We start from the raw sequence: 13678 nt of genomic DNA, 5'->3' as shown, positions 1-13678 counted from the left end.
CCCACAAATGAGAATAAACATTCAGTGAACACATGTGATATTATTGGGAATAGATTATTGCAGATAACTAAATTATTGGTTGGCATTCTTTTGGGGGGCTATTTTTGATGTCACCAGTGACAGTAAAATAGCAGAAAGTTCTTGAGATGTTACTTACTGAGAAAGTCTGTCTCCGATTCCTTTTCCATTAGACTACGCATCTCATCAAGGTCTGATTGAAGCAAAATACTGATTTGCTCGATTTTTTCATCTCTTTCACACAGCTTGCCTATCAGATTTTTTATTTCTCTCAAGGTCTCATTACCACTTTCTATCAGTTCCTTAAAAAAATAGCATTTGGGGGTATGTGAATATAAATAGCAACAAAATAAATAAAAATATCTTGTACAAGTGAGTCATGCACAAGACAAAAATACATACACAATATTGGTACTAGTTGTGTAAAGTAAGTGTCTTACACAGAAAATTCACAAAGTTCTGTAAAGGATGTTAGAAAAGTGAATTAACAAATGAGATTTAATAGAATGCTCACTAAACTCAAAATTCTAACTGGGTAGGGAAGTAGTGATGGCGGCATAAAAAAGCCAGCTCATCTTAGGAGCACCACGGAACTGCAGAGGAGACTCAGTGCGGCTTGCAGCTTAAGAGAAAGAATCTTGCAATCAGGGAGGTCTGAGCTTTAAATCCCGAAAGTTCATCAATGGGCTTCCCTGGTGGCTCACATGGTCCTGCTATGCAGAAGACCTGAGTTCAGTCCATGCGTTGGGAAGATCTCCTGGAGAAGGGAATGGCCACCCACTCCGTATTCTTGCCTGGAGAATTCAATGGACAGAGGAGCCTGGAGGGCTACAGTCTGGTCTTGGGCAAGTCTGAGTCTCAGTTGCTTCATCTAAAAAAGGCATTACTAGCACTTCTCTTAGCCTCTGTTTAAGGGTTAAACAAGGATCACAGGTAATCTTTAGTTACTTAGAAAGTAGCAGAACCAGGATCTATATTCTAGTCTACCTGCTTCTAAAGCAGGGAGAGATGGAGATGGTGCATAGCTGGTAAAATGTGGAGGAAAGAGAGAGTGCAGAACTGACAAATTTGTCCTAAAATAATCTGTCTTCCGTTTATGCTTGGAAATAAAAATGTCATTCCCACTTTAGCTGAAGTGGTAGAGTGGGAAGATGGCTTCCCAAAGGGTGAAGATTTCATAATGACATTTTATATTCTTAAGAATAAGACAACAGGCCCAAAATGGAGTCACTTATACTAAATCCCACGTCACCAAACTGAGAGATTTAATTAGTTTCAGTTCTCTTAGAAATGGAATCTTAACCAGTCCATCAGGAATTAGCTGATCAGCACTAAATAGGTAATCTGCCTGGTCGATCCCTGCCATCCCTGAAAGGGAAGTGGCCTTGCAATATGGAACCTACCATTTTTACCTGGAATGACTTCCTTGTTCTTGCTCCCTCTGCCTATAAAAGTCTTTCATTTTGTACAGATCCCCAGAGCTTCTTCCTGTCTGCTAGCTAAAATGCTGCCTGATTTGTGAGGTGTTGCACAGTGGTCATGTATGGATGCGAGAGTTGGACTGTGAAGAAGGCTGAGCGCCGAAGAATTGATGCTTTTGAACTGTGGTGTTGGAGAAGACTCTTGAGAGTCCCTTGGACTGCAAGGAGATCCAACCAGTCCTTTCTGAAGGAGATCAGCCCTGGGATTTCTTTGGAAGGAATGATGCTAAAGCTGAAACTCCAGCACTTTGGCCACCTCATGTGAAGAGTTGACTCATTGGAAAAGACTCTGATGCTGGGAGGGATTGGGGGACAGGAGGAGAAGGGGACGACAGAGGATGAGATGGCTGGATGGCATCACTGACTCGATGAACGTGAGTCTGAGTGAACTCCAGGAGTTGGTGATAGACAGGGAGGCCTGGTGTGCTGCGATTCATGGAGTTGCAAAGAGTCGGACACGACTGAGCAACTGAACTGACTGACTGACTGCACAAAGCCAATAAAATCTTTAAAACTGATTCAGTTGAGATTTGATTTGTGACAACACAAAGAACACATTTTAGAATGTGATGATCACATGAGCTCTGTCTTCCTTCCTTACACACACACTTATTAGGTAGGTAGATATCTTAGAAATATGATACTTATCAAGGCAACATAAAAAAGCTCACCTTAAGTGTAGTCCAAAATTCAGCCCACAAATCCGAATATTGTGCTAAATTAAAGATTTTTAAAATGCAAAGGTTACTGAAATAATTTGAACATTTTATTAAAGTAATGCTATTTGTTTTTCAAAAACCATTTTTATCTATCAGTTTTTACTTCTGAAATGTCAGACTAACACTTGCCCTGCCACTGTAAAAAAAGGAGAAAATGGGACTAAATATATAAAACAAATAAATTTGCTGCAATATCCAGTTTTCAGATACTGGAGAATGGGCAACATGGAACGGTGACACCTAAAAGAAGGGAGCTCTCCTCCGGTCACTGGGCTCTCCTGGGGGCGTGCAAGCTGAGCAAGACAGGCTTGCACACAGACACAGAAATCTGCTCAAAGATTAACAAATCAAATCCAGCAATATATGAAAACAGTAACAGCTTTTGAATAAGTGGATCTTATCGCAGGAGTGGAAGATTGGTTTGACATTCCAAAGTCAATCAGTGCAATTTTCCGCACTAACCTTGTAAAGGAGAAACACCACCTGAGCATCTCAGTAGCTGCTTGAGTCGCTGAGGTCACTCACAATGGCACTGCATGCCCATGTGATGGACCCCCTCCAATAAATACCCTGGACACCCAACCCTGTGAGCTCCCCTACCTGGCACCAGTTTGCATGTGTCACACACCACTGCTGGGGGAGTTAAATGCATGCCACTGGGATGTAACTCTACTGTAACTCCACTGGGAGAGGCCACCTGCAGGCTTGCATCTAGTTTCCACCAAGCCCTTTTCCCTTCCCTGATTTTACTCAGTATTCTTCACTGAACAGACAATAACCATCAAGCCTAACAATGTCTGAGTCCTGTGAATCCTTCCAGCTAATCACTGGGACTGAGGATGCTCTTGTGGACCTCTGAAACTTTACTAACAGCTGTGAAATCTTGCTGAGAAAAATTAAGTAAGTTCTAAATAAATGGAGGTATACACTGTATTCTTGGATTGGAAGTCTTCACTTTGTTAAGATGTAAATTCTCCTCAGATTGATTTATAGATTCAACACAAACTCAATCAAGATCCGAGCAGGGGTACACGTGTGTGTAGATTAATAAGCTAATTCTAAAGCTTATATGGAAATCAAAATATCTAAAATAGCCAAAATGATTCTAACAGAGAAGCACAAATGAGAAGAACTAACATTACATGATATTTACAGATTGAATATGAAACTATAGCAATCGGGACAGTGTGATGTTGGTATAAATTCAGATACTTAGAATAAAGGAACAGATTCATAAAACTGATTTTTTTTAAAAGTCATTGAGTAATACAATGCAAGAAGGAAAGTCTTTTCAAAAATGGTGCTGGAACAACTGAATATGCATAAGAGAACACCGTTATATTTCAACCCTACCTCATACCACATGAAAGAGTTAACTTTCATCCCTGGTTAAAGGGATCTAGACATTAAAGCTAAAAATCTAGTTGGTGATGGACAGGGAGGCCTGGCGTGCTGCAGTCCATGGGGTCGCAAAGAGCTGGACACGCCTGAGCGACTGAACTGAACTGAACTGAAAAACTAATAGAGAAAACATAGGAAAAACTCTGAGAACTAGGCTTAGGCAAAAAAGGACACAAAACATACTAATGCTAAAAAGAAAAACTAGATAAAGCAGACTTTGCTCAAAAGAAAATTTTAAACTTTTTTCTAGGGCACCATAAGTAAATGAAAAGTCAAGCCTTAGACTTAAAAAGGAATCATTTCCAGACTATATAAATATTTTAACTCAATAGGAAACACAAAGATTTGGAAAGACATGTGGCACTAACTTTTAAGGTCAAGTCACAATGCCGTGAACTTCTACTTTGTTTTCTTGGAATGTTAGCTTTTGAAACACAGCAGGTCAAGCAGCTGCACATATGGAGAGGCCACACAGAGGTGTTCTGGTTAGCAGTCTCCCCTGAATTCAGCTGAGAGCCAGCATCGACACCAGACACATGAGTGAGCGGGTCTGCAGAGGACTCCAGTCCCCAGCTGCTGAATTATTCCTCAGCCATCAAGTTGCCCCAGCTGATGTGAAGTAGAACAGGCAGGAGTTGCCTCCACTAAATTCTAACCAAACTGACAATTTGTAAGCAAAATAATCTGCAATGCTTGTTATGTTGTAACAGATAATTTGTCAACAACATAACATAAAAAATGATATGTAAGTGGCCAAAAAACACATGAGAAGATACTTAACCTTAGTCAACAGAAAATCTTAATCAAGAGGAAATGCCATTTCATAGCTGCTGCTGCTGCTGCTGCTAAGTCGCTTCAGTCGTGTCCGACTCTGTGCGACCCCATAGACGGCAGCCCACCAGGCTCCCTGGTCCCTGGGATTCTCCAGGCAAGAACACCGGAGTGGGTTGCCATTTCCTTCTCCAATGCACGAAAGTGAAAAGTGAAAGTGAAGTCGCTCAGTCGTGTCTGACTCTTCGAGACCCCATGGACTGCAGCCTACCAGGCTCCTCCATCCATGGGATTTTCCAGGCAGGAGTACTGGAGTGGGGTGCCATTGCCTTCTCCAATTTCATAGCTAGTAAATGGTTAAAATGACAACAATTTTAAGTGTTTTGACAATTTTAAGTGCTGGAGAGGATGTGGTGCTATTAGGATGATAAGTCTGTACAACTACTCTGGCAAACAGGCCATTTCTTATAAATCCAATGATTCCCCTCCTTTGTATTTACCCAAGAGAAACTAAAATAAATATTCTCAAAAACACAAATAGTAACCCCCAAAAGGAAACAATCCAAATGTTCCTCAGCTAGTGAAGGGATAAACAAAATACGGTACATCCATTTAAAGGACCACTGTCATACAGCTACTTCCCTGGTGGTTCAGGTGGTAACGAATCTGCCTTGCAGTGTAGGAGACCCAGGTTTGATCCCTGAGTCAGGTAGATCCCTTGGTGAAGGGAATGGCAACCCACTCCAGTATTCTTGCATGAAGAATTCCATGGATAGAGGAGCCTGGCAGGCTACAGTTCCTGGGGTCGCAAAGAGTCATACATGACTGAGCGACTAACACACTTTCACTATACAGCTATAAAAAACAAACAAGGATATATGCAGCAACATAGATGGATCTTTAAAAAGTCTTCTGAGTAAAAGCAGCCAGGTACAAAACAGTACATGTTCTATCATCCCATTATATCCAGTCCTTAAGGACAGACGCACTGTCCTTCAGTGGTTTCTGGGAACTGGAAGCAGACTGGGAAATCAACCACAAAGAGACACAAGGGATGCTTTTCAATGATGAAAATGTTCTGTTCTTTCTTGTAGTGGCTCTGGTGATATGTACACCTGTCAAAACTCATTGAACTTAAGATGGGTACATTTTATTATATCAAACCAGTAACATTGATTTCAACAAAACAGAACTTTATTTTTTTATATGTAAAAGGTCACTCATGACACATTACTTACTCTGAAGATCTGTCAGCTGACAAGACAGGTCACTTGAGGAGCGCACGAGGTCTTCTTCTCCCCTTTCGTATTGCTCTATGTTGTCCTTTAGGTATGCAATATACTGGAAATTAAAGGTGTATGGTTGCTTTAAGCTGTTGAATTATAGTAGGTTAATTATCTGTGTAGTCGCTTAGCAAACATTTATTGATCCCTCCTCTGTGTGTCCCATCATTCTAGCTGCCAAGGTGACAGTGGTAAGCACAGCCCTTGCTAAGTTAATATTCTGTTGAGGGAAATAAAGGACCTTGCTTCCTAGTAAGCATTTCAACGTCACCCAAATAAACATGATATTCTGAATTTCCTACAAAAATGAACTAAAATGTATGCTGCCTAAATGCACTGTGTCCACAGGAAAAAAATTTTCCTTTTGGCAAAATGTGTGTTCAGTATATGCTACAAGGCAGCAATGTTGCCTCACTGGAGGTATTCATAGGACCGCAGAGGGATGAATTATCAAGTCGGGAGACCCTATGGAATTGCTCACTCTAGTTGGATGTTTCACTGGGTTGGCTGGCAGTGACAGCAGTGGTTTGGATATCAGAGACATGGCTTTCTGTTCTAACTACCCAGTGCTCAGGAACTCTAAAGTCTGGGAACTCTGAAAATGTGGGCTTTGGGATATAAAGTAGGCACTGGCTCAGTTTCAATAGAGAAATTATCAAACACTAGAAACTACTGATAAAAATCTTAGAAATGGTCCCAGTGCCCTAGGAGAAGACATGGACCTGTTCCACAGAACTGTTCATGAGGATGTGCCAGAGGGGCTCTCCTGCAGCCTTACCCCGTGTCAGTCTTTGCACAGCTTGCTGGCAGGTTTTGTAGTAAATCTAAGTGAAAGCTATCATAAGCCAAATCCAAGTCATCATTGTTGCTCTGTTTGAACATGGATCACTGTTTATAGACTTGTCTAGTTCAGGTGGCTTCCTATAACTCTCCATTAGTCCCCTTTTTGGTCTTTTAGTCCCCTCTTGGTCTCCACTTCTACTGTTTCCTCTTTCAAAACTATCTTTCCTCTGAATTCTGTTCACACTTCATTGTTCTCATTAACTGTCCTCAAGGAATCTCATTATCTCTCAGGTGTAAATCCTACCTCTATGCTAATGGCACCAGGTCAGATTTCTTCCTGGAGCTCCTCACCTGTTGTGATTAAATGCTCGTGCTCTGGGTGACTATGTATATGTGCCCTGGGTGGATTGTCACACTTAACAACCAGATTGTAATTATACATTTGTATACCTGTCTCCCCAGCCAGACCGTGAGCTCTCTAAGGGTTTGGAACAGTGTCTTATCCATATTTGTATTCACTGTTTTTTCCCTAGAACTTGGGACTCAGTGATGCTTAAAATGTTTGTTGAATGAAGGGATGAGATCATCAAAACAAAGAGTGATGAATGAATAAGATATAAGCATAGGGTCATCCAGGGCTAGTAGATGGACCTTGAATCCAAAACAGAACTTTTCGAATCAATGTTTCACATAGTCATCCATTTGGTCACCCATTACCAAAATAGCAATGAAAATTCCAACTAAATCAATAAATAATCTACATCATCTTGATAGGAAGACAGTCTTGTGGAATGTTTCATAGGTGGATGAAATTCCTTTACAAGGTTGTTTCAAGGCTAGAAGGATGAAGATGTTGGATGTGTGTGGGTTACTGCCAGTGGCACCTGGGCTCTGTGGAGCACATCTGCCTTTTCAAAGTAGACTCCTATCTCTTATGTCATTTAATTATACCAAAAAACACATGATATTAGATAGAGAATTGTTGCCATTTAGAGTCTTAGTGCTGTAGGACTGCCCAAAGTCACACTACAGGGTTACTACTGAGTGACAGACTCAAAGAAGTAAATCTTAAGTATAAATAAGCAAAACTTAATCTTTTGAGATTGAGACTTTCATTTTAGGGGTTGGATGAACAAATTCCTTTGCTATAAAAAGAACTACAATCAATCTGAAACCATCTAACTTTTAAAATGGGCACAAGACTGAACAGATACTTCACAAAGAGGGTCTCCAAGTGTAGTGAACAACATACAAATCATTTCCTGAACCATCAGGAAAATGCAAATTAAAACCACAGTGGGTCACCACTACACACCCTCCAGAATGATTAAATTGAAAAAGGCTGAATTTTGCTCAGAATCAGGAATAACTACACTCTCTTATATGACAGACAGGAGTGGCAGTTCGTGCAGTGTCCTTGGGAGACCGCCCCTGTGCACTAAGGGGGACCATATGACCCTCTACGGCTCTAGAATGCCACTCGAGCTGTTTACCCAAAAGAAATACGTAACTATATTCATCAAAATACATGTAATAGAATTTTCATGGTAGTAGTCCAAATTAGAAACTCTCCAAGCCTCCATCAAGAGCAGAGTGTATAAATTATAGTATAGTCACACAATGGAATGCAATACGTACAAACAGTAAAATACAGAACTGAGAATGAATGAACCGTAACTTCACTCAATAATAAGAAGAAACCTGGGAAGCATAATTTTGGGCAAAAGAATATGTACTGTATCATTCCATACATATACTGTTCAAAAGCAGGCAGAACTCGTCTATAGTGTTAAAAGTCAGTATAGCATATTGTGGGAGAGTATAGTATATGATATGGTATGTCGTGGGAAGGTCAATAACAGGAAGGCCCATAGAAGACATAGAAGACAGTATCTGGATTCTGTTGATGGATGCTTTGTTTCTTGATCTAGGTGTTGGTTATTCAGTGTGTTAATTAAGCTGTGTATGATGTGGGCACTTCTCTCTGTGTACTTTAAGTTTCACTTAGAAAGTTTTAAGAGTTATTCTCTCCTTTTCTTTCATAACTAGTACAGATATGGAAATCAACCATGACCATCGTACAAAGTAAAGTGCTCTTGAACTTACCTCTTTTAATCTTTTATTTTCCAGGATCAAAGCATCTGTTTTTAGGTCATGTAAATAGATTTCATTTTCTAAGCTTTTTAAAATTTCAAAATGAGCTTTGGTTTTATAGCTTTCATGCTCTCTTAACTGTTTCAACTCCTGCTTCACTTTCTTCTGCTCAAACATAAAATCCACAATTACCTTATAGAGTTCAACTAGCAGGGCACCAGTGTATTAAGCTGCCTGTACCACATTCAGAGAAGGGTTCTAATTACAGCTGACCCTTGAACAATGTGGGAGTGAGGGGCACCAACCCCTGCCCAGTCACAAATCTGGGTATAACTTTACAATTGGTACTCTATTACCAGTTTCACATCTCCTGATTGAACCAACCACAGACCATGTAGTGCATTCATTGAAAAAAATAATTCACAAAGATATGGACACATGCAATTCAAACCCATATTGCTAAAGGGCCGACTGTAATTCCATGACCATCAGCAGAGGCTATGAACATCTTCCCTTGAAAAACTTTTAACTCCAAAGCTAATGGACTCTGGGAAGCAAGTCTACGGATCCCAAGTTCAGAGCTAAAGTCAAGCTATTGAGACAACTTCACAAAATAGAATATATCTTGATATATAAACAATTGCCTGGCAAAATGAGGAGGAAGGGAGTAGAATTTATTGAGGTTTTTTCAGGGAGGATTTGATATTTGCTATTTCTCAAAGAATATTACTTGATGGATTTTTCTGAATTCTCTAGTCAGTTTTAAATTATTATACTGTTATAAATCACATAATCTTTGTATATTGTATAATTGCCCCTAGCAGCATCCTATTAGGAAAATAGAATTATATATATAATATGTTGTTCCGCTGGTTGTTTAGTCACTAAGTGGTGTCTGACTTTTTTGCAATCCCATTGACTGTAGCCCACCAGGCTCCTCTGTCCATGGAATTTCCCACACGATATACTGGAGTAGGTTGCCATTTCCTTCTGCAGGGGATCTTCCCAACCCAGGGACTGAACCCGAATCTCCTGTGTCTCCTGCATTGGCAAGCAGATTCTTTACTGCTGAGCCGATGGAGAAGCTCATATATATAGTACACTTGTAATTTTCCCCTTCATATTTTTCTATTTCAATAACACATTAAAAGTTACTTTTGATATCAAAGAATACATTTTATGTTTAATCAACTGCACATACATATGTTTATCACTAACTATTCATTATAAAATGTTAGAAGGTAGTAAACATCCATTTACCTGCTCCTGTTTCATTCACTCTCCTAACCCCTACAACCTTTGCCCATTATCCTTGTCTTCATAGGAATTTACCAAAATAACAGATATGAAAAGAAGCTTACAAAGCATAATCCAATCTCTACTTTTTAAATAGGGCTTCCCAGGTGCTCAGTGACAAAAAATATGCCTGCAATGCAGGAGGCACAGGAGCTGTGGGTTCAATCCTTGGGTCAGGAAGATCCCCTGGAGAAGGGCATGGCAACCCACTCCAGTATTCTTTCTGGAGAATCTCCATGGACAGAGGAGCCTGGCGGGCTACAGTCCTTGGGTCACAAAATTGTCAGACACAACTATTGCAATTTAGCATGCATGGCACCTTTTAAGTAAGGAAAATGAACCCTCCCCCAGTGAGTGATTTTTCAGTGGTAACAGGTTACACGTTAATCTCTTCTAAAGCTGATCTCTCTCCCTCTACACATACACACACACACGTGTATATATGTATGCTGCTGCTGCTGCTAAGTCACTTCAGTCATATCTGACTCTGTGCAACCCCATAGATGGCAGCCCACCAGCCTCCCCCGTTCCTGGGATTCTCCAGGCAAGAACACTGGAGTGGGTTGCCGTTTCCTTCTCCAATGCAGGAAAATGAAAAGTGAAAGTGAAGTCGCTCAGTCGTGTCCGACTCTTTGCGACCCCATGGACTGCAGCCCACCAGGCTCCTCCATCCACATACATATATATATATGTATATATATATGTCTCCAGCAGAGGCGTGGGTAGGTGATGGCCTGCTTCAGGGTCGGGGGCACTGAGTGTGGCAGTGTGTGCACAGGACCTTTTGAAGGATGTCTCCATTATCTTCACTACCCCTGCCATTGTTTGGTTTCAGATCAAACAACAGGGAGGGAACACACTCCCGTCCATCAACAGAAAATTGAATTAAATTTGTACTGAGCATGGCCCCACCCATCAGAATAAGACCCAGTTTCCCCCACAGTCAGTCTCTCCCATCAGGAAGCCTCTTATCCTTATCCTTCAGAGGATAGACAGAATCACAGAAAGCTAATCAAACTGATCACATGGACCACAGCCTTGTCTAACTCAATGAAACTATGAGTCATGCCGTGTAGGGCCACCCAAGATGGATGGGTCATGGTGGAGAGTACTGACAAAACGTGGTCCACCGGAGAAGGCAATGGCATGCCACTTCAGTATTCTTGTTCTGACAACCCCATGAACAGTATGAAAAGGCAAAAAGATATGACACTGAAAGATGAACTCCCCAGGTCGGTAGGTGTCCAATATGCTACTGTAGAAGAGTAGAGAAATAACTCCAGAAAGAATGAAGAGATGGAGCCAAAGTGAAAACAATGCCCAGTTGTGGATGTAACTGGTGATGGCAGTAAAGTCCAAAGTTTTAAAGAACAATATTGCATAGGAACCTAGAATGTTAGGTCCATGAATCAAGGTAAATTGGAAGTGGTCAAATAGGAGATGGCAAGAGTGAAGATCAACATTTTAGGAATCAGTGAACTGGCTCGTTGGAAAAGACCCTGATGCTGGGAAAGATTGAAGGCAGGAGGAGAAGGGGATGACGGAGGATGAGATGGTTGGATGGCATCACCAACTCAATGGACATGAGTTTGAGCAGGCTCCTGGAGTTGGTGATGGACAGGGAAGCCTGGCATGCTGCAGTCCAAGGGGTCGCAAAGAGACGGACATGACTGAGTGACTGGACTGAACTGAACTGAATTAAAATGGACTTGAATGGGTGAATTTAATTCAGATGACCATTGTATCTAATACTGTGGGCAAGAATCCCTTAGAAGAAATGGAGTAGCCATCATAGTCAATAAAAAAGTCTGAAATGCAGTACTTGGGTGCATTCTCAAAAATGACAGAATGATCTCTGTCTATTTCCAAGGCATACCATTCAATATCACAGTAATCCAAGTCTATGCCCCAACCAGTAATGCTGAAGAAGCTGAAGCTGAACTGTTCATTGAAGACCTATAAGACTTTCTAGAATTAACTGCCAAAAAGGATGTCCTTTTCATCATAGGGGACTGGAATGCAAAAGTAGGAAGTCAAGAGATACCTGGAGTAACAGGCAAATTTGGCCTTGCAGTACAAAATGAAGAGGGCAAAGGCTAAAAGAGTTTGGCCAAGAGAACACACTGGTCATAGCAAACACTAGCTTCCAACAACACAAGAGAAGACTCTACACGTGGACATCACCAGATGGTCAACACTGAAATCAGATGATTATATTCTTTGCAGCCAAAGATGGAGAAGCTCAATACAGTCAGCAAAAACAAGACCGGGAGTTGACTGTGGCTCAGATCATGAATTCCTTATTGCCAAATCCATACTTAAATTGAAGAATGTAGGGAAAACCACTAGAGCATTCAGGTATGACCTAAATCAAATCCCTTATGATTATACAGTGGAAGTGAGAAATAGATTTAAGGGTCTAGATCTGATAGACAGAGTGCCTGATGAACTATGGATGGAGGTTCATGACATTGTATAGGAGGCAGTGATCAAGACCATCCCCAAGAAAAAGAAATGCAAAAAGGCAAAATGGTTGTCTGAGGAAGCCTTACAAATAGCTGAGAAAAGAAGAGAAAATGAAAGGCAAAGGAGAAAAGGAAAGATATATCCATTTGAATCCAAAGTTCCAAAGAATAGCAAGGAGAGATAAGAAAGCCTTCCTTAGCAATCAATGCAAAAAAATAGAGGAAAACAATAGAATGGGAAAGACTAGAGATCTCTTCAAGAAAATTAGAGATACCAAGGGAACATTTCATGCAAAGATGGGCACAATAAAGGACAGAAATGGTATGGACCTAACAGAAGCAGAAGATATTAAGAAGAGGTGGCAAGAATACACAGAAGACCTATACAAAACAGATCTTCATGACCCAGATAACCACAATGGTGTGATCACTCACCTAGAGCCAGACATCCTGGAATTCGAAGTCAAGTGGGCCTTAGGAAGCATCACTATGAACAAAGCTAGTGGAAGTGATGGAATTCCAGTTGAGCTATTTCAAATCCTCAAAGAGGATGCTGTGAAAGTGCCGCACTCAATATGCCAGCAAATTTGGAAAACTCAGCAGTGGCCACAGGACTGGAAAAGGTCAGTTTTCATTCCAATCCCTAAGAAAGGCAATGCCAAAGAATGCTCAAACTACTGCACAATTGCACTCATCTCACATGCTAGCTAAGTAATGCTCAAAATTCTCCAAGCCAGGCTTCAACAGTACATGAACCGTGAACTTTCAGATGTTCAAGCTGGATTTAGAAAAGGCAGCAGGACCAGAGATCAAATTGCCAACATCCGCTGGATCATGGAAAAAGCAAGAGAGTTCCAGAAAAACATCTACTTCTGCTCTATTGATTACACTAAACCTTGGTGTGGATCACAACAAACTGGAAACTTCTTAAAGAGATGGTAATATCAGACCACCTTACATGCCTCCCGAGAAACATGTATGCAGGTCAAGAAGCAGTAGTTAGAACTGGACATGGAACAAGGGGCTGGTTCCAAATTGGGAAAGGAGTATGTCAAGGCTGTTCATTGTCACCCTGCTTATTTAACTTATATGCAGAGTGCATCAAGCGATATGCTGGGCTGGATGAAGCAAGCTGGAATCAAGATTGCTGGGAGAAATATCAATAACCTCAGATAGGCAGAAGACACCACCCTTATGGCAGAAAGTGAAGAAGAACTAAAGAACCTCTTGATGAAAATGAAAGGGGAGAGTGAAAAAGTTGGCTTAAAACTCAACATTCAAAAACCTAAGATCATGGCATCTGGTCCTATCACTTCATAGCAAATAGATGGGAAAACAATGGAAATAGTGAGAGACTCAATTTTAGG

At 40.9% G+C, this 13678-nt stretch overlaps 1 protein-coding gene across 1 annotated transcript in view; it reads right to left on the bottom strand.

The window, feature by feature from the left end:
* CCDC175 (coiled-coil domain containing 175) overlaps positions 1 to 13678 on the bottom strand; it is a 65249-nt gene continuing 51571 nt past the window's right edge. Inside the window, exons 16-19 of the mRNA XM_005901938.3 lie at positions 8563 to 8715; positions 5629 to 5731; positions 2171 to 2214; positions 1 to 320 (exon numbers count right to left, since the gene is read on the bottom strand). Of these exons, the coding sequence (XP_005902000.2) occupies positions 150 to 320; positions 2171 to 2214; positions 5629 to 5731; positions 8563 to 8715 (471 nt within the window). The 3' untranslated portion in view covers positions 1 to 149. The remainder of the gene's footprint in view (positions 321 to 2170; positions 2215 to 5628; positions 5732 to 8562; positions 8716 to 13678) is intronic.

Source organism: Bos mutus, chromosome 10 (assembly GCF_027580195.1).
Source record: "Bos mutus isolate GX-2022 chromosome 10, NWIPB_WYAK_1.1, whole genome shotgun sequence".
Taxonomy (NCBI): Eukaryota; Metazoa; Chordata; class Mammalia; order Artiodactyla; family Bovidae; genus Bos; species Bos mutus.
The sequence above is the reverse complement of the archived record's forward strand: the minus strand, read 5'-3'. Positions and strand labels throughout refer to the sequence as shown.